We start from the raw sequence: 21695 nt of genomic DNA, 5'->3' as shown, positions 1-21695 counted from the left end.
TCCATCAGAACCACAGCTCCACCTGACCAGATAGCTTTGATGATGTAAGGACCAGTCCAATTGGGTTTGAACTTGCCCCTTGGGTCGTGGATGGGAGCTCGGTTGTCTTTGAGCACCAAATCTCCTTCTTTCAGATTCCTGGACTTAACCTTCTTGTTGAAAGCCCGGGCAATTCTGCGTTGATAGCCTTAGATGTGGTACAGTGCTTTCAGTCTTCTTTCATCAAAGAGCATGAGTTCTTCGAATCTGCTTTGCTGCCAATCTGCTTCGGCTATTTGGCATTCAGCCAATACTCGTAACGACGGAACCTCAATCTCGATGGGTAGAACAGCCTCCATTCCATAGACCAATGAATATGGAGTTGCTCCAGTAGAAGTTCTGATTGAAGTCCTGTAGCCCCACAGAGCAAATGGCAGCTTGTCTGGCCAATCCCGATAGGTTCCCACCATCTTCTGCAATATATGCTTGATATTCTTGTTGGCGGCCTCAACCGCTCCGTTGGTCTGCGGCCGGTATGTAGATGACTTATGGAAAGCCACATTGTATTTTTCCAACAAGTCTATCACTTCTTTCTTGAAGTGGGAACCATTATCTGAAATTATCTCATTTGGCACCCCGTAGCGACAGATGATGTTGTTTCTGATGAACTTTGCGACGTGCGACGCCTTCAACACCGCGTATGATTGGGCCTCGACCCACTTTGTGAAATAATCTATCGCTACTAGGATAAACTCATGCCCGTTTGACCCTTTCGGGGTAACAGCTCCGATCACATCAATTCCCCAAACCGAAAAAGGCCATGGTGAAGTCATGTTGTACAGCTTTGACGGCGGGATGTTCATGCGGTTTGCATGAATTTGACACTTGTGGCATCGCCGAACAAAACTAATACAATCCTCCTCCATGGTTGACCAGTAGTAGCCCTGTCTGAGGATCTTTCTGGCCAACATTACTCCATTCATGTGTGCACCGCACTCCCCCCCATGGATGGCTTCCATCAGGCGTTTCGACTCTTCAGCTTCTACACAGAGCTTATGCATTCCCAGATGACCCCTTTTGTACAGCTTACCCCCGCAGATGATAAACTGAGCAGCCATTCTTCTGATGGCCCTCTTATCCTTGGCATTTGCCCCTAGTTGATACGTCTCCTTTTCCAAGCAGTTCCAGATGTCGTAATACCAGGGGTTGCCGTCTTGAGCCTCATCTATGGCGGAAATCGACTCGTATGCTGGCACAAACTTCTGATCAATAATGACTGGACGCATCTGGACTCCGGACGGGATGTCTATCATAGAAGATAGAGTTGCTAACGAATCTGCGAACCTGTTGTTCTCTCTTACGAGGTGGGTGAAATTTAGCTTCTCAAACCGAGGAATTAACAAATCTAAGGTTTGGTGGTAAATTATCATCCTTTCCTCCTTGACTTTCCAATCTCCTTTTGCTTGAGATACAACTAGGTTTGAGTCCCCAATGACGTCCAACCGTCTTGCCCCTAGTTCTAGGGCTGCTTCCAGGCCAGCAATACATGCCTCATACTCTGCCTCATTGTTCGAGACTTTGAACTGGAGCTTGAATGCTAAAGGGATACGGGAATCATCAGGTGCTATCAGCAACACCCCTATCCCATACCCATACTGGTTTGACGCTCCGTCAAAGTACATCGTCCAAGTTTCATCTTCGACGTGCAGAATGGCTTCATCTGGGAATAGATACTCAACCGCTTCATCCCCCTCAACCGGGTGGTCGGCAAGGAACTCCGCTACCGCTCTCCCTTTTACTGACTTGCGCGTTATATACTTCAAATCAAATTCGGAGAGCAACAGCAGCCAACGAGCTAGCCTACCCGTAAGTGCTGGTTTCTCGAAAAGATATTTGATGGGATCCAAACGCGAAACCAACATTACAGAGTGAGCTAACAGATAGTGCCGCAGCTTCCTGGTAGCCCATACCAAGGCCAAACAAGCCTTCTCCAGCGGTGTATAGCGGGTCTCGTAATCCAGCATCTTTTTGCTCAGATAGTAGATGACCCTTTCCACTTTGTCTTCTGACTCTTGCGCGAGCATGCAGCCCATGGTAGTCTCAGTTACCGAAAGGTACAATATCAACGGTCTTCCCGTCTCTGGTGGTGACAACACGGGTGGGTTCTGTAGATACTCTTTGATCTGCTCAAAAGCTGCTTGACATCGGCCGTCCCATTGGAATTTCTTTCCTTTCTTCAGGAGACCAAAAAGTGGTTCACAAGTCAAGGTTAATTTAGAAATAAACCGTCTTATGAATTGCACTTTACCCAGAAAGCCTCGCACCTCCTTTTCAGTCCTTGGGGGTGGCATTTCTAAGATGGCCTTGATTTTGGAAGGGTCAACCTCGATACCTCTCTGTGTAATCAGAAACCCTAGCATCTTCCCTGCTGTAACACCAAACGTGCACTTCTGGGGATTCAATCGCAGCCGAAACTCTCTGATCCTTTGAAAGAATTTTTGTAAGGCGGTGTAGTGGCCCTCTCTTTCTTTGGACTTGACAATCATGTCGTCCACATACACCTCGACCTCTTTATGGATCATATCATGCAATATTGTAGTTGCTGCCCGTTGATACGTAGCTCCAGCATTTTTCAACCCGAATGGCATCACTCTATAACAATATGTACCCCACGGGGTAGTGAACGCAGTCTTCTCCCGGTCTTCGGGTGCCATTACTATCTGATTATAGCCTGAGAAACCATCCATAAACGAAAGCAAAGCGTGTCCTGCCGTGAAATCCACCAATTCATCAATGTGTGGCAAGGGAAAGTCGTCCTTCGGACTGGCCCTGTTCAAATCTCTGAAGTCTACACAGACCCGAATTCTGCCGTCCTTCTTTGGCACCGGAACAATGTTGGCCAACCAAGTTGGGTATTCAGATACCAGCAGGAACCCTGCGTCAATTTGCTTGGTGACCTCTTCCTTAATTTTGAGAGCCCAGTCCGAGCGGATCCTTCTGAGTTTCTGTTTGACAGGGCGGGCCTCGGGATCAAGAGGGATCCGGTGTTGTACAATCTCAGGATCGATTCCAGGCATGTCTTCGTAGGACCACGTGAAAACATCTTTGAAATCTTTTAATAAAGCGACTAAGCGCTCGCGCTCCTCCGAAGACAACGTGGACCCGATCTGGACCAGCCGCGGGTCCTTCTCAGTACCAACATTCACAGTAGTGATTTCATCCATTAAAGGTTTAACAAATCTTTCCTGCTCTTGATCAATTAACCGTTGTAAAACTGGGGGAATTTCTCCCTCGTTGTTTTCATCAAAATTTTGAAAATCCTGATTTAAGCAATAAATCAAAGGCACAGAAAAATACTCAGAAACCACATCCACATCATTCTCATTAAATATTTCCAAGCCGTCAAATTCCTCTGTTACAACAGACTCAAAAGAAAATGAAAATGACGACCTAGACAGGACTGTGGCATCCGGGTTATCACCCCCAGGAATACCGGACTCAGACTCAGTCGAGCTGGAATCTGATTCCGACGCACAAGATTCGGTGGAATCAGATTCCGGCTCACTACCTGACCCGGAACTGCTAGATAAAAAGCCTTCCTCATATTGCCAGATGAGAGAAGGTGCGATAGATGCATCCAAGATCGGCGCTGGAAAGCCCGCAGCTATTTCATCTCCAATCATAGAAACCGAAGAGTTATCCCCCAAGCACTCTTGGTCGATCGGAGGATCTAAAAGTAGACTCGCCAGTGCTACCCCCATTTCAAGCTTTGTGCTCTCAGGATCCACTGTTCTACACTGCTCAACCTCAGTTGGTGGGTCTGTCTGCGCTTCGGCAACGTCATCCCCAGATAATTGTATGTCGAAGAAGATTTCGAAACCAGGCACGCGCTTCTTCTCCGCGTTCAGCCATGGCTCTGGGAAGCCGCAGAATGGAAAATCTTCCCCCTCCCGGACGAAGCGTCCGTTTAGGGTACCCCAGATGGGTCTATGCATTAACTCAAATGGCTTCCCAGCCTTCTTTGCTCTGGCCCTTCCGGCCATTTCTTTTCCTTTCCTTACCCAATCCTCTTTGGTGGGCAGATAACCCAATCCAAAGGTGTGAGGGTTGTGTGGCACTTCGGCCAACACTGAGACGCCCTTCCGGCCGCTTCTCCCTAATCCCATCCCGGCGGTATGTTTTAGCTTGTTCATGAGGTAGATAGATTGAGCACTAACGTACATACCCTCATTCACAGCCATGACATTCTACACCACTTGAGCCTCGGCCAAAGCGAACCCCGACAAAAACACATCCTCCGTGCCGTGCTCGATCTCCAAGACAGGTGTGGACACTTCCGGCGGCGGATGGATTGATGAATTCCCAAAAACGATCGCTACTCCTTTCCCGTGAGGGTACTTTAGCATCTGATGTAGAGTGGAAGAGACTGCTTTGACCTGGTGCAACCACGGTCGTCCCAAAAGTAGGTTAAAGGTTGCGGGAACGTCCAAGATATGAAATTCAATGCTGTGTTGTCCTGGACCAACCTTAGTTTGAATTTTAACAGTCCCCATCACTTCTCTGCTGGTATTGTCGTATGCTCTGATCACTTGGGTAGTTGGGACGAAGTCCACGGGCTTCAACCCGATTGCATATGCCGTTCTGGTCGGGCAGACATTAATCACAGACCCGGTATCAACAAGTACCACCGGTATCCACTTATCTCTACATTCCACAGAAATATAGAGAGGTCTGTTATGATTTGTGCCCTCAGGCGGTAGCTCCTTGTCCGAAAAGGTTAATGCCGGGGAACCTCCTCCCGGAAAAACCAGCCCAACCAGCTGTTCAGGCGTGGTATCTATGGAGAGTTTGGACTTGTCCATAGCAGACAGGACAACTTCTCTATGTACTCGTGATGCCATTAGCAGTCCCCAGATGGAGATGTCTGCTTGTATCTTTTTTAACTGTTTCAGCACAGTTTCATCTTCAATCTGCTTCTCCTTCTGTTTCTCCACTTCTCTATCCTTCCCGGATGCCTCGGGTTGGTCCAGGTGTGGGGGTTTGAAGTACCGCCCACTTCTCGTCATGTGGTCAACCTCATCGAGGTACCAAGTGTCATCCGGTTGATTATTCCCCCAGTCTTCATCCGTGTGGGCAAGACATAAGTCATCGTCTTCCCACCACATTCCGTCGGCAACCAACAGACACCTGTCTGGCTCCGGTTTAGTTGCATTCGCAGTACTCCCTGTCCACATGCTCGCAGCATTCTCTATCTTCGTGCACACAGCACTTTCAGTTCCCTCAGGGCCTTTAGCTTTCCTAATTCTCTCAGCCTCCTCAAACTTTTCTCGTTCCAGCTGCATCAGTACAGCTGTTTGTTCAACAATTCTCGTATCCATAATGCCCATGTCTCGAGCGGAATTCTTAGCACCGGCGCTCTCCGGCGATACAATTTGACTTTTGGCCATTCCGGCCACAGCTGATACCTCTGCCCCTGCCGGGCTTTGTTCTGGTTGGGCTTCCCCCACTTCATCTGGTTGATCCTCGAGCCATCCAGTGGCCTCTGCCGATTCCTCATGGTCGAACCAGTTGATTGACGCATCCCCCGGTTCCTAGTCATCGAAAAATTGCAGGTTGGCAAAGTCCTCCTCTACGGCTGTCAGATCATCTGCCCATAGCCCAGATCCATCCCCTCGGATCATGCATAGCTCTCCTGTCTCTGGCAATTCTATACCTAGCCCAATTCGGCTCGTTGATAGGATATACTCGCTTGGATCATAGGCTCTCCCAGCAAAACTCTATCCAGTCCCAGATTCAACAATCTCATTCTCTCCTGAAATCTGCCCTGCCCCGTCTTCGACGGTCACCACCATCGGTTCTGGTTGGGTTTTGGAGATGTCCACTATGCACAAGAAGTCAGTGCAATCGGGGAGGAGTACCTCCGGTTTGGGTAGGTGGGTGGGCGTAATATAGATGCTAGGATCGTAAGATGCGACCCCAGTCTGGATAAAATTGATTCTATTGGGAGGAGGAGCTTGGTTATGTGGTGGGAGAGGGTTGGTTGTGACATTGGGTTTATCAGGAGGCGCGATCACCTGCTTGTCAATAAGATCCTAGATCTCATAACGCAATCTGTAACAACGGTCGGTGTCGTGACCGTGTTATTGGTGATACGCACAGTACTTTGCTGGGTCATGAGAGGGAGGGAGTGGATTCGGTAATGGCTTTGGCTCCAGGGGTTTCAAATGCTTTTTCCTGATCAATACCCCTAGAGCTTTGGATAGGGGCATATATAGTGGGGTAAAGGTTCTTTGGCCTCGCGGTTGGAATCTGTTGGTTTGTGTGTTGCTTCCGGACGTGCCGGAGAAGGGTGTGGCAGCCATGGGCCTTGGAGGTGGAGGGGGAGGGGGAGTGGTGGTGACCATACTAACTTCCGAGGCTCTCATATTTGCAGCGCCACTCGGGCCCGCATTGTTGTTACGGTTGAAGGTCCTCCTCGGTTGTTCCCTGTCGTGGTCAAACAAACCTTGTTTCATTGCATCTTCGATTTGCACCCCCATCTCATGTAAATCTGCGAAAGTAGGAAAGGGGACTACAATCATTCTCTGCATCAACTTTGGGTGGAGATTGCGCACAATCATCCGGATTTTATCTTTGTCAGTGGGCCTTAAAGTCATCATTGACGCCTTTGCCCTCCATCGGATCACAAAGTCCGAGAAAGTTTCCTTGGGCTCTTGCCTTGTCGTTTCAAAATCACGGGTTGTGATCTCGATCTGAATGTTGTACGAATATTGCGCGACAAAGGCCTCAGCCATTTCATCTCAATTACTTTTCACTTCATCTTGTAACTTTGCATACCAGTGGGCGGCCACACCCGACAGGGTTCGGCCGAATAGTGAAAGCTTCTGTGGTCGTGTTAGGCCCATTGGCCGCAAAATGTCTGCGAACAGTCGGAGATGGACCATGGGGTCGCCGGACCCGTCAAAGCGGTCGATTTGTGGCATTTTGAACCTATCGGGGAGTGTCACGGCCTCCTCGGTATATCCGTCTTTGATATCCGGCATAGCCTTGACCCCTTGGGATTTCTTGAAGAGTTTCTCAAGTTTGCTCAATTTCAGAGCTTTATGATCAACCTCGAACTCGAAGGGAGAGTCGGGGCGATTGGGTGCATGGACCTTGGACAGTTGTGGTGGAAGCGGGGGCAGAGCTGGCCCCGTTGGAAGATTCGTGTCCTCTTGTAAGTTTTGGACATTCGGCAGGGTATTCTGGGCATTTGGTGGGGCGTTCTGAACAGTAGGTGCCTGCTCAGGTAATGGAGCCCCTGCCGGAGGAGGAATTTGGTGTGAAACAGATGCAGCATTCTGCTGTTGCAATCGGGTAATTAGCTCAGCCTACTGGGTCATAATCTCGGCCTGCTGCTTGGCGAGTTCATCTCGGCGAACGGCATCCTACTGCATGGCCCGCATGGTTTCTTGCATTTGGCGCACCATCTCCTCAACTCCTGTTGGCGTTGCCATACTGTTTTGATCTATCTGAACTACTAACAGATCTGTCTCAATGGGGATCTCAATCCGACTATCCACTGATGGGGGAAACCACTGTTCTGGTGATCTCTGTTCAGATACATTGCGCTTTTTCTGCTTTCTTCTGGTAATAGGGGGTAGAGAATGGAACACTGGCTGTCCGTCGATTAAATCCTCAGATCGATTGAGTCGACGACCTCGTGTCCAAAGTGCTTGGGGAATGCCTGCTGGGTTGGAAGCAATTGTGCTAGAACTGACCTAGCAAAAGATAAATAAAGCGAAAAGGAAATAAATAAACAGATAAACGGACAACATAACAGCTTAAAAAAAAATGCATGACACACAGCCGGGCATAACAACACACAGTTGATAAGCTGAATACACACTGTCCTCAAACACTGATTATTATCCCTGTATCACTGTTCCCTAAAACAGAATCTGATACCCGCAGATAGCTGATTCTCAAATACTGGCTGATGCCCGCAGGCCTGATACTGACAATACTGAACTGATGCCCGCAGGCCTGATACTGACAATACTGAACTGATGCCCGCAGGCCTGATACCCAAACTCATATACTGATACATGCATTCCTGTAGAGACGCACTCTAAAGCACATAACAGATATGTGAGAGCCAAAACACCCCTATGTTGGGGTAGGGTTTCCCTGTCCTATTTCGTCAGGAGCTAGGGTTTCACTACGCACACAGCGGTTTAAAACAACCTATAAACTGGTAAGCAACCTGTCCTAATTTGGAATGGTCACTATGGATCCGAATATGTACTAGGTCGAAAGGTCAAAGAGGGTGCCCCGGTAAAACCGGGGTTTGTGTTCCCATACTGGCAGAGCCCACAACCGGTCAGCCTTATGGTCATGCCTTGACAAGACAAGCCTCCGGCAAACCGTTCAGGAATAGCAGATGGCAAACACGGTGTCCTAGGCGCACCAATGCAAATGCAATGCAAAGAAACACACAAGTGTAGTCAAAAACAGATATCATGAGTTCGAGTCAAGTTCTCTAAATCCCCAGCAGAGTCGCCAAAAACTGTAACAAGCCCGCGGGGGACCTCGCTACAGCTCGGACTCGACTTGTAGTCACGGTTCTAGGTCTGAACCAAAGAGTCCAAATCCGGCAAATCGTTTTGAGAAAACAGATTTTTGAAAGAAGTGCCAAACATGGACTGCTTTGCCAAATACAGAGTCGCCACCTAAATATTTTATTTTGAAAAATTTAGGAAACCCTGACTCGGTGCCAAAAGGCCACGTGTCCGTCATCACCAAAGTTGCCTCGGCTCGGGAACTTGGGTACGATTGGGGAAGGTCACTTCGTGAGCACCCCCGCTCGCCCGATCAAAGATCGGCCTCTACTAACCATGATATCTATTTTTGAAAACATTGTGTGTTCTTATTCCAGTTATTAGCCTAGGTTACTATGTGATGCACACGGCATATAAGTATAGACTGGGTCGCCCGAATTGGAACAAAACATTTCATGCTTGTTTATTTGAAAGATGGTTTGCTACTCGCAAGTAGGCTTAAAATGCAGATTTTGCCACTCGCGGGTGGGCTTAGAAAAGATGATTTTGCCACTATCTAGTGGGCTTAAAACAAACATTTGATGAATTATTCCAATCTAAGTAACCCAACCTTCACCCACAGACATTCAGGCAGTTATATCATATAAGCACATAGCCTCATGGTAAGCATGCTATTCATGGCAGTCACTCACACGTATGCAAGGATGCTAAAGCATAAAACTTACCGAGTACTCCAAGCCAAAACAGAATTTACATTAGAAATCATGCATGATCCTAAGTATACAGAAATGCCTAATGCAACACATGCAAAATGCAACTATAGCAGGCTCGGCTATTCTAAGATGGCATATGAAATGCTACAACTATCATGTATTCAATTTGGAATTGAAAGTACAATGCAGTTAGTATGATGCGCCGAGCCCGGTGCATGCAAAACAGATGAATGATGCAAACATGCTGTCATACTGTATGCTAATTTAAACGTGCCCTAATCTAACCATCATAAGCAGGTAAATAAAAGGGAGAAAGACGTGGGATTGGAAGACATACAACACACACACGCACACTTATTACAGTTATGCCCTCGCGCAGAGGGTCCGAATAAATAATACAGTCCCAAATGAAAGAATAGTACAGTCCAAATATTACAGTCCGAAAAATATACAAATTCCTAATTAATTAACAAATTAACTAAGAAAACTGTAAAATTGGCATGCAAGCCAGGGGACTGCCTTGCTTCTGATGGATGATGCATATTTAGGCTGCCTTGCGCGGAAATCCACCGGGATGCCCCAATTAGCCTCTATTTAGCAGTTATTCTTGGAAAGCGTGCCAAGCTCCGAAAAGTTACTGATTCTTCATTTTGCTGCAACAGAGGGCAGGAAAGGGGCATAGCAATGTATTTTCACAAATATATGCATGCCTCGATCCTCGTGCCACCAATCACGCATACCGATGCATGATGGCCGAGGAGTCGAATTGCACAACTCAATATAGAATGAATGCACATGAAAACACAACAAAACCTAACTCCATCATGGATGATTCGGAGTGTCGGTGACTGGGGAATTGAGACACATTCCGTCACTCGAAGTACGAAATGCACCTCGATTCCCGTGCCCGGGCTAACTCCTATCCCGAACACGATGCAATATGCATGACATGTATGAATGCAACTAAGATACAGCCTAGCATGCACAATGCTATGAAAATGAGATGCCTCGAAATGCGTGCACACGGGCACGCAAACTGAGAAAATGACAGAATGTGATCTAAGATACAACCTAGTATGCACTATGCTGTAAAAATAAGATGCCTCGAAATGCGTGCACACGGGCACGCAAACCGAGAAGATGACATACGCAATGCAAATGATAGAGAAATATGATATGGGCTTACACTAACATGAGAGAGCCTCAGCCACACTCACATAAGAGGCCGATAGATGAAAATGAAGTGCCTCGAAATGCGTGCACACGGGCACGCAAACCGAGGCAATGGCATACGCAATGCAATGGCATGGAAATGACATATAGAATGCAACATGGACTTATACCAACATGAGAGAGCCCCAGCCACACTCACATAAGAGGCTGATAGATGAAAATGAAGCGCCTCGAAATGCGTGCACACGGGCATGCAAACCGAGGCAATGGTATATGCAATGTAAATAACATGGAAATGTGATATGGGCTTACACTAATATGAGAGAGCCTCAGCCACACTCACATAAGAGGCCGGTAGATGAAAATGAAGCGCCTCGAAATGCGTGCACACGGGCACGCAAACCGAGGCAATGGTATATGCAATGTAAATGACATGGAATTGTGATATGAGCATGCTAATGGATTTTCAGCAATGGAACGTGGGGGAAAACAGCCCCGAAATGAGGCGAAAACACACCCGATGCGCGGAATAGTCCCGAAACACGAATTTTGGCACCCGAAATGGCCTATAGCTATACCAAACATGCAAAATTGGTACGTGGAATGTAAAGACAGAAGAAAGGCATCCCCAAAGTTAGCATTTTACTAGCACAAATCATGGCCAAACAGCAAACCAAGATAGGGCAAAACTAGCATGCAAGAAATGGCCCTAAACATGGGATTAAGAAGCAACTCATAGCTGATGCCATCAAACAGGTTAGGGCCCTTCAACAAAGTTGAAGAGGGGCCCAAAATATGATGTTTTTCAGAACTGTAAAAACCCCAAAAACAAACACAGGTATGGCTGCACTCTCATGCAAGAAAAAGGGCCAAAAGGTGGCCAAAGAGGCAAGTGGTATATGCAAAGCCCAAACTGAAAAATTCCCTTCTACAACATTGAAGAGGGACCAAAAATATGACTATTTTCAGAACTGTAAAATGGCCAAAACAGTATACAAACATGCTAGAAATGCAATGCAAAATGAGGCTCAAAAGTGGCTATAACACAAAGTATACAAAATATTCCACAAACGGCCAAAGACCCTTAATGAAACATGAATAATGGGCCAAAATAAGACTATTTTCAGAACTGTAAAATGGCCAAAAACAAAAGCATGATAGGCTAACAAAACATGCAAGAATGGGGACCAAAAGAGAGATATAACATGAAGTGGCATATGGAGGTCCCAAACCATGAAAGGCCCTAAATGAAACATGAAGAATGGACCAAAATAAGACTATTTTTAGAACTGTAAAATGTCCAAAAACGAAAGCATGATAGGCTGCCAAAGCATGCAAAAATGGTACCAAAAAAGGAGTATAAAGGCAAGTATAGCATGGAGGTCCCAAACAGTGTTGAGCCCTTCTTCAATGTTGAAGAGGGGCTCAAAATAAGTCTATTATCAGTTTACAACATGCTCCAAAACAAATCACACACAAGCTAAAAATATCATGCAAGAAAATGACATTTTAGAAGGATAATAAAGCAAGTGCAAGATGGAGGGCTCAAACAGGGTTGAGCCCTTAATGAGACATGAAAATGAGCTCAAAAGAAGGCCACTTTCAGTTATGGCCGGAGCTCAAAGCAAAAAGCATAGATGGCTAAGAAATATTGCAAAGAAAAGCTCAAAAAAGGGGAAATGGCAACTCACCCTTGGAGACAAGTCTTTTGTTGCTTTTTGGACCAATTTTGATGACTCTAAGCTGCTGGAATTCTTCCCCTTGCTGCTGAAATGGAGTGGTGGTGGTAGAGCTTGGTGGTGATGAAGAAAACAAGGTGTAGGACTTAAGGATTTTTAGGAAAATGAGGAAGATGGAGGGAGATATGTGTATTGAGGCTTGAAGACAATTTTTTCCAACCCCAAAATATGATATTGCCTGCTGGTTATATGGACCAAAAAGGGGGTGTAAAGGTGGGGGAAAAGGAGGCCAACTTTTCCCCACAAAATATCCCCTGGATACAGATATTTTCCGGGGGATAAAGCTATACAGCTGTAAAGTGAACAGTGTGAGGATTACGGCCGGCCAAGTATTTTGGTTGCAGGTGGCCGGCCGGCCACACCCCCTAGCCGGCCGGTTAGGGGTCAAAAGGGTCAAGCTGGTTTAGTGGCCGGCCACCACATGAGGGTGTCCTCCCATGTGTGTACATCACAAATATGTGGTTCAAAGTTCAAGAAAGTGGCCCCAAGGTGTTCAACATTAGCCCGGAATGAGGGGTTCAAAAGGGTCAAGTAACATTAATGGCCGGCCACCAACTTTTAGGGTCCTCCTATGTGTGTACATCACAAATATGTGGTTCAAAGTTCAAGAAAGTGGCCCCAAGGTGTTCAACATTAGCCCGAAATGAGGGGTTCAAAAGGGTCAAGTAACATTAATGGCCGGCCACCAACTTTTAGGGTCCTCTCATGTGTGTACATCACAAATATGTGGTTCAAAGTTTAAGAAAGTGGCCCCAAGGTGTTCAACATTGGCTCGGAAGTGAGAAAAACGGGTGCCGGAGGGCGTCGGAGGATATATAACTGGTTGCTGCAACAATTACTGGCCTCCCACCCTTCTATGGCCTTCCCAGTGATAAAACAGAGGTACCTGCCAAAAATGAACGAAAACCGTTGCAAAACGAATGCTCGGGGGCCAAAACGCGCAGTTCGGGGTCCCAAAAATGGGCTGTTAAGCACCGAAAGTGGCATTCGGCCACGAAGTGGGTTTCTTAGACCCCAGTGTCCCTTGAAAGGGATAAAAAAGGAAGTATGCCAAAATTTAGAGCAAACGGAGATGGTTAAGCGGTCCCGAACCGAGGCACACGGCCAACGGTCCCGAAAAACCGGAAACCGGGCTCTGAAATGAGCAAAATGGCCTACGGCCACAAAATGTAGCCCACGGCCACTGAGAGATGGTCTACGGGACCTCTCCCTCCCCTTAGGAAAAGAAACAAAGAAAACCGAGCCTGGTTCGCAAACCGAGGCAAAGCACAAAAGAGGGTTCGGAAGTCCGGAGGCAGGGCTCACGGCCGTGACTCTGAAACTTCTGAACGAGCACATTATGCAGTATCACCAAGCGCTCAACTGGTGATGTCTGAGTCTTAAGGTCGGTTAAAAATGGGGTGTCTACACCTTCACTCGGGTGATTACCCAAATCTGGGTACTGCTTTTGGGAGGCCTTGGGTCAGTTGGTTTATTGAATTATTTAATAGGTGGCCAGTGATCTATTTTTCTTCTCATAAAGTATTTAAAATGAATGGCAATCCCTGAATGTCATCTATTTTTCTTCTCATAAAGTATTTAAAACAATCTCATAAAGTATTTTTCTTCTCAAATTCATATTTAAAATCCTTCAATTATCCAAATTCAAAAGTCATTCATATTTCAAATTCTTATTTCAAACTTTGGAGGTCTTCATAGATATGGTCATCGAATTCATATTTCAAAAGTTGCTTCAATTTATATATATTAACACTCTAGCCTAATGTAATATAGAGAAGGAAAAAAAAGGTATAGAATTGTATTTCAAATTTCAAACTGAAATAAAAGGAATAAATGTTTTAGAAGAAACCATAACTCCCATTGTCGAAAATTTGAAACATCAAATCAAAAAAAAAAAAACAATCAAAATCAGAACCAATCTGGAGCAACACAAAATTGAAAACAATGATGTAACAAAAACAGAGGGTAAGATCGATGAATAGCTGTAATCCAGATACAAAATTAAACAAACCCAGATCACAAAATCATCAAAAAAAAAATAGAATCAAAGAACAGAGAGATCCCATTATTAAAATAATTGTAATCCAGATCGATGAATAGCTGTAATAACTAAAGAATAACATGTTAAAATAAAAACATTAATAAACTTTGCTTGGAGAGAGAGAGAGAGAGAGAGAGAGAGAGAGAGAGAGTAGACCTTAGAAGACCCAGAAGGCTTGTGGGAATTGGGTTTCCAGAAACCGATTCCACCGAATCGACTCGCTGCCTCCTTCACAGACTCGAAAGGCGCTGACGTGTCGATTTCAGCCCTCATCTTCATCTTCTTCCCCGAACCCAGTTCAGCTTCGCTCTGTCTAAGTCCAATTTCGACACTTTTTGCTTCACCCCCAATTGAATCTGTCTCTAGTGTTTTCGAAACAAATTGGGTAAAGCAATCTGATTCCTCAGCAGCCATTGAAACCTCAATCCAAAACCTAAAACTTGTGGATAATGAACAATGATTATCCCAAACAGAGAGAGATGTATTAAAGAACAGAGAGGGAGAGAGAGAGAGAGATAGAAAGGGAAGGTGGGGAGGCAGACGTGGGTAGGTGGAAAAGACAATAATGCTTAGGAGAGAAGTCTTGGGCAGGAGGTGTATTGATCTCAACCGTTAATATATTCTTAGAATTGATTTCAGCCATTGGATTAAAATGTATCTCACATACATTTTGATATATTTTTCAAAAACCTTTGTGCCTTATTATATAGATTTAGGTTATATAATCTTTTTATTTTTCTACACATCTTTTCAAAATAAATAAAAAAATTAACTTATAAGTCATATTTAAAACAATCCTTAAGGTTGTTTATTTCTCTATTTTAGGACTCTTTCTTATTAACAATCTCTCTTTCTTTTGCCACTCTTTTTCTCTATCTCTCTCTTTGTTTAGGAATTATAGAGGAAAAAGTAAGGTGACTGGGAGGCTAAAAAAGAGAGAGCGGAAGTGAGAATGGCAATAGAGATAGGAATGAGGGGGCGAAAGAGGCTAGAGATGACTCAGAGATGGGCTGACGGAGGTTAAAAGAGGTTAGGAATGGACTGTTAAGGAGTCGAGAATGGACAAAAGATGGTGCAGGTGGGATGTAAGAGTTAGCACCAACTAAGATTGAAATTTCGAAGGATTAGGAATGAAAAATACTAATAAGCTTAATGTAAGTATTTAAAAACAAAATAAAAATAAAAAATTAGGGGATTTGGGGTGGCTCGTGTTAGAGGCATAGCAGCTATTGTTTATTTTAATAATTTAAATCGTTCACATTTTAGATGACATTAAGTGAGCATATTTGTAAAAAATTAAGTTAATCAGATACCTTTAATTCTTTCATCCACTCACATTTGTATCTATAAAAATAAATAACAATTACAATTTAAAGTATTAAAATAAATATAAATATAAGTGCATAAAAAAATTAATGACATCCGATTAATTTAATTTTTTTAAATATATTATACTCAATATAGTTTAAAATATAAACGATTAAGATTATTAAAAGGAACTCTAAAATGAGCCTATCAGCTGCAGCCACCCAAATCCGAAATTAGGTCCAAATGAACCGAGCTTTTCATGAACAAGCTCGGCTCGGCTTGTTAAGGGCTCGGCTCAACTCGGCTCGTTTAGTAAATGAGTCGAGCTCGAGTTCGATTATTAGGCTCGTTTAGTAAACGAGTCAAGCTCGAGTTCGCATAAATTCGGCTCGTTAAGTTCAGCTCGTTTATCTTTATTTAAATTATATAATAAATATATTATTTATTTATTAAATAATAATATAAATACATTTTTTATATATTAAATAATATAAATAATATTTTTATTTAAATATTTATATTTAAATAATATAAATAATATTAAAAAAAATTATCGAGCCAAACTGAGCCGAACTCGAGTTTCATTAAAATTGACGAGTCGAACCGAGCTCGAGCCCAATTTCTTATCAAGCTAATTTCAAACTCAATAAACAAATTTAATAAGTAAATGAGTTGAGCTTAATTTCAACAAAACTCGACTCGATTCGATTCGTTTGTAGTCTTAGGCCAAGTTTGGCATCCTCCAAAAAATCCAAAAAGTCAAAAAGTCACTATCCTATTTAAGTCACATCATCTTATTTAAGTCACATCACCTCTCTAACACATCACTTCAAACCCAACCCAAATCCAACCCATATTTTATAAAAAGTCAAAAAGTACACTTATTTAGTCTTCCCAAACTTGGCCTTAGAGACAAGTAACCAGTCATCTTCATAACATAAGTGAATCTCATTTTCAATTTCAAAACCTTGGATTCAATTTTCAACGCCCCGTCAAATAAGTAACATCTCCCCGTCAAATCAGAAGAGTCCCAAGGCAAAAAAATATCTAGTTACCAAATTGAATTGAAAAAATATCTGATTACCGAATTGAATAGAGTTTTATATTCGAAATAGTATTACATACATCAATTAATTTAATAATTAAGAAAAATATTATAAGTATTAAATTTTACTAAATAAATAACTAAATACACTTTTGTGAACTACACATTCATATGAGATATTTAGTCATTTATTTGATAAAAAATTTAGTATCTCTAACATTACTCATCAATTAATATACCAACATATATTATGACACAGTCATTTTAAAATTATGAAAAAATTATAAAAATTCAAAATTTCTAAAATTATGTCACTGTTAATACACTAATTGATATATCAATCGATACATATAATTTTATTCTATTCAAAATGTTAATCCATTTGTGGTCTTTATTACGTCATAATTAAATCCTTTTGCAGTTGTAACTATAAAAGAAAAAATCATAATTAAATATCATACAAAATATAATTAAAAAAATTGAATCATAATTAAAATACTAAGTAACATCACCCCGTTGATTGAACCACTAAGGTTTATTTTGACATCTGGATTAAAACTAAAGTTTTTACTTTTTTGACTTTTTTAACTCGCATCACCATTTTATTTTATTTTTTGCACGTTTTTATAATTAAAAAAAAAAACCTGACTTTTAAATAAGCCTAAAATGTATTCTAAATCAAAAGAGTCGCAAGGCAATAAAAAACCTAATTATCAAATGACTAGAGTTTTATATTGGGTCCAGTTTGTTTCATGTTTGAAATCAGTCCAATTTGGCCCATGGGATTATTTTTGGGCCCATTTTGATAATTTGAACCATTCAATATGTAGAACTCGTCAAGTACTATATTCTTGTAAAAATTCAAGTTAATCGGATATCGATAACTATATGACCAGATCAAATTTGTATAAATAAATGGATGGTGAAAAAATAAATGATTGACAGAATTCTGATCCGATCAAATAACTATCGATATCCGATCAAAGTAAATTTTTATAAAGATATAGTACTTAACGAGTTCTACATATTGAACGATTCGAAATATCAAAACGGGACCCAAAAATGAGCCCATAGACTGAATTGGACAGTCCAATCTTGATCTCAAACATGAAACAAGCTGGACCTTTTATATTCAAAATGTTGATTCATTTGTGGTCTTCATTATGTCAACTAAGGCCCCGTTTGGGGAGGGGCTAAAAAAGTCAAAAAACTAATATAAGTTGTCAAATTATTCTCTACTTTTTTTTTACATATTTTTTAATAAAAAATCAAAAAGTCACTAAAAAAAACTACCAAACACCTGGTAAATCCTTTTGTGTCGTAATTATAAAAGAAAAAGCCATAATCAAACCTCATATAAAGGTATAACAAAAAAATATATATATAATTAGAATAATATTTATAACTAGCATCATAATGATTTATAATTAAGTTATAACTAACATCACAATAAATCATAATAAAGATCAAAATTGTCTTAATTAGAACGTATGGTATACACCCCAAAAGGTATTATAGAATCCCTATTATGATAGATGTTTGAGAAAATAACAAAAAAAATCTCAGAGTTTGATCTTTGTAACAAAATAAATTCTAATTTTTTTATTTTGTTAATTTAAAGTTTAATTGTTAATTTGTTTATAATTTAAACCATTTGCCTATTTTTATTAAATAAAACTGATGGATTAGTCATTAAATTGAACAAAAAATAATATTTCAAGCATTTTATATACACCTACATTGAGTTTAATAGCTAAAATATTTTTTTTTTTGTTAGTTTTACTTGACCAAAATAGAATTAGAATTTAAATTAACAAATTAAAATTTTTAATATTTATTTTGTTACAAAAGTCAAATTCTAAGATTTTCTCTATTTTTTTAAAAAAATAGCAATTTTCGGGTGCTTTCATTACTTAAATCTATTATTAATAGATATATTAATACAATAATGACATGGTCATGATAGATTACTTTAGTGTCGGTGTTTATTCGTAATAAATTATTACAATGCATAAAGTTATAATATGTCGTTAAATTTAGGAAAAATTACTTATTAGTGGTCCTATTAAAAAAAATATTACAGAATTATAAAAGAAATTATAATTCTAATTATTTATATGTATAAAGTTTATCACTTGTCTGTAGTTTTTATTTTTATTTGTATTTTAAACCATACATTGAATTGAAATTCCCTCTTCAATTTAAAATTAATCATCTATAAGTTTGACTTTTTTATAAAGTGAAAAAAGTTAGTGTATTTGAAATGATTTTTTCAGTTGAATATATAGTTATGAAGAAGAAAAAAAATTTAATAGGTATGGTATGATATTTTGATTCTTTTGTAATTTTTAAATTTTTTTAATTAAAAGATTGATTACCAAAGGAGACCTTAATAAAAATATGTGATTTTTTCACAACAATTTACACGGTATGATGCAGAGAGGAGTATTCATATCCCCGTTTTTTAATTAAAAATCAACTAAATATTATATGAATTAGAATTTTAAATTAATTAATTGAATATAATTATGATAAAATTATATAAGTTATTACATTTTTTCAAAATTTTAGAGCCCAGTTTATGTGTTGGACTAGGTTGGATAAGATTATTTATATAATGAGTTTGAATGAATATATTATTAACATGATAATATTAAGTTGAAAATGTAAGATAAATTGTGTTGTGTACTAATACCATGATATTAGTTAGATGAAATTAAATGTATAAAATTACGTTAAAATTCTCATTATGTAAAAAATAACTTTGTTACATGGAAAATTCTCCATTCTGCATTGCACACTGTATGCAAGCAACAATATATAATATTATGTAATTTTTCATGAATTTACATAAGTAATCTCATAAAATTGAGTATATTGAATAAAATTTTACGTGATCATGTAAGTTTTCACGAACTTACTGAAATCACTTGTGTAAATTCGTAAAAACTTAAGTATTTTATGTAGGGTTGCATACAGTGTGCATTGCACATCAAAGCATACTTTTGTAAAGAAACAAAATAGTCATTTCACCTCTCATCCTATGAGATTGAATTTGAAACTCTCCGTGTCTCTTTTTTTTTTTTTTTTTGGTCTAATTTTCATTTTAGGGTTGATTTGGGAAGTTGGTTAAAAGCTGACTTTTTGAATTTTTAAACTTCTTTTAGCTTTTTTTATGTGAAAAGTGATATGACCAAAAATGGGTTAAAAGCTAACTTTTGATTTTTTTTTTAATTTGTTCCCAACTGATCCCTTAGTCTATCCCAAAATATTTATTTCTTTTTATTTTAGGTTTTGAAATTTTTTAGACTTTTAAAATTGCCCATTATACACAAACATAAACATGTTTTAAAATTCAAAATCAAAAAATATTACGATAAAAATATTTTAAATTTTAAATTAGTATATAATAATTATTTGTCTCCTTAATAAGTTAAATTCTTTAAAATAAATAAATATATTGGGACAAAAGGAAAGGAGTAGCACATATCTCTCATGTAATTCCAATCAATGCCATCTTTTAAAATAACGGTGGTGTTATATGTATTAATTAGTATATTAATATTAGTTATAACATTATTATTGATTCCACTCATTAAACAAATTATAAATATCAAAAACTTCTTAAATTATATCACATCATCAATTGATATACTAATTAATACACTAACAATATTCTTAAGGGCTAATTTAGGAAGTGGGTTAAAAGCTACTTTCCAACTTTTAACCCACTTCCCTCTCTTACGAAAAAGGAAAATTCTATTTTCACACACTTAATTATCTCAATTCAAATCATTTCTTAGTATACACGCTTTATAATTTAATTATTAATTAATTTTCTCAATGTACACACTAAATGTATCAATTATACCCTTCACTCATTTCATTGTATACACACCCTTTCAACCCTCATTCTACACACTTGTCCCTCTTTTCACATGCACTGCTACTGCTACGATTTGAAAATTTGTAGACTCACAGTGCTACAACAGTCAAAGTAAAGATCCACAATGAAGAATTTTGCTCTGTTGAAGACCTTAATTCTCAGAGAAAAGAAAAAAAAAATCTTAGTCCAGTTCTTTAATCTTCTTAATTAATTTTAGTTCCTCTACCTAGTTCTTCAATCATAAACCAAAGAGATATGCAGAGAGATAAAATTAAATAAATAAAATGAAATAAAATGAACTGAGTAGATATTAAACATGAGCTGTGATTGGAAGCCCGAATGTGGGAGCCCCGAATGCCCCTAATATACAAAACGTCGCCGTTTTTGTATTTATTTATTTTTTTTCAGCAGAAGAAGGAAGAAGACGAAGAAGAGAATGAGGGGGAGGGGGAGGGGAGGAAGAGAAGGAGGGGAGGAGAGGGGGCCATCAAACTCTGGGCTGAGGCAAGGGGCGGAGGCGGGGGGCGGTGAGGTAGAGGCGGAGCTACGACGGCAGGGCTGCTGCGACGAGCTGGAGCTACTGCGACGAGCTGGAGCTGCTGCGACGAGCAACGGCGGGCGACGATCGGGCGGCTGCGACGGCGGGCGGCGAGGCGACGAGCTGCGGTCCTCTCTTCTCTCTCTTTCTCTCCCTCTCCCTCTCCCTCAGCCTCACCCTTACCCGTTTCAGACTGGAGGAAGAAAAAAAAAATTGAATTGGTGAAACGACGTCGTTTCACCAATTCGGGGCATTCGGGGGAGCCTCATTCGAGGCACAAATCTTTTCTCATTAAACATATATAAGGAATTGACGAAACCCAAAACCCTAAATCGATATAAGTAAAGAAAACAACATGGGAGTACTCAATCTTAGCTTCTTCTTTTTTTTTTCTTTTTTTTTTCGAGTATTTATTTAGTTTGGTTTCTTCACACTTACCATTGATTGGAGAATTAATCGAGTGCTGATTTCAAGGAATCAATGAGTGCGAATCGTTCGTATTATATGTATCATATCATCGTCCCAGTCACCCTCTAACAGCAATGGTTCTCATTCTCAAAAATTCAACCCGATCTTTCCCCTTCAATCCTGGGTTGAGTCGACCCAGTCCTCTATTGGAAAACCTCACTTCTTAGATAATAATAATAATAATAATCCTCAACCCAGTTTTTCAATCTTCTTAGTTAATTTTAGTTCCTCAATATGGTTCTTCAATTATAAATCAAAGAGCATT

General features: G+C 40.5%; 1 protein-coding gene across 10 annotated transcripts in view; it reads right to left on the bottom strand.

Moving 5' to 3' along the window:
• Nucleotides 1-14765, bottom strand: part of LOC114316932 (WEB family protein At2g38370-like) — a 44603-nt gene extending 29838 nt beyond the window's left edge. For 5 of the 10 annotated variants that reach the window (XR_014356681.1, XR_014356684.1, XR_014356683.1 and 2 more), the window contains exon 1: nt 14342-14758. Coding sequence is in view for 2 of the 10 variants with exons in the window: in XM_082909064.1 (XP_082765190.1) it covers nt 14342-14599 (258 nt within the window). In the remaining 8 variants the exon portion in view is untranslated. Of the gene's footprint in view, nt 1-14341 lie in introns of all 10 variants that reach the window. The other 5 variants (XM_082909064.1, XM_082909065.1, XR_014356686.1 and 2 more) reach the window with 4 other exon arrangements.
• Nucleotides 14766-21695: the final 6930 nt, after the last annotated feature.

Source organism: Camellia sinensis, chromosome 15, assembly GCF_055761805.1.
Source record: "Camellia sinensis isolate YWXY chromosome 15, ASM5576180v1, whole genome shotgun sequence".
NCBI classification, from domain to species: domain Eukaryota; kingdom Viridiplantae; phylum Streptophyta; class Magnoliopsida; order Ericales; family Theaceae; genus Camellia; species Camellia sinensis.
The sequence above is the reverse complement of the archived record's forward strand: the minus strand, read 5'-3'. Positions and strand labels throughout refer to the sequence as shown.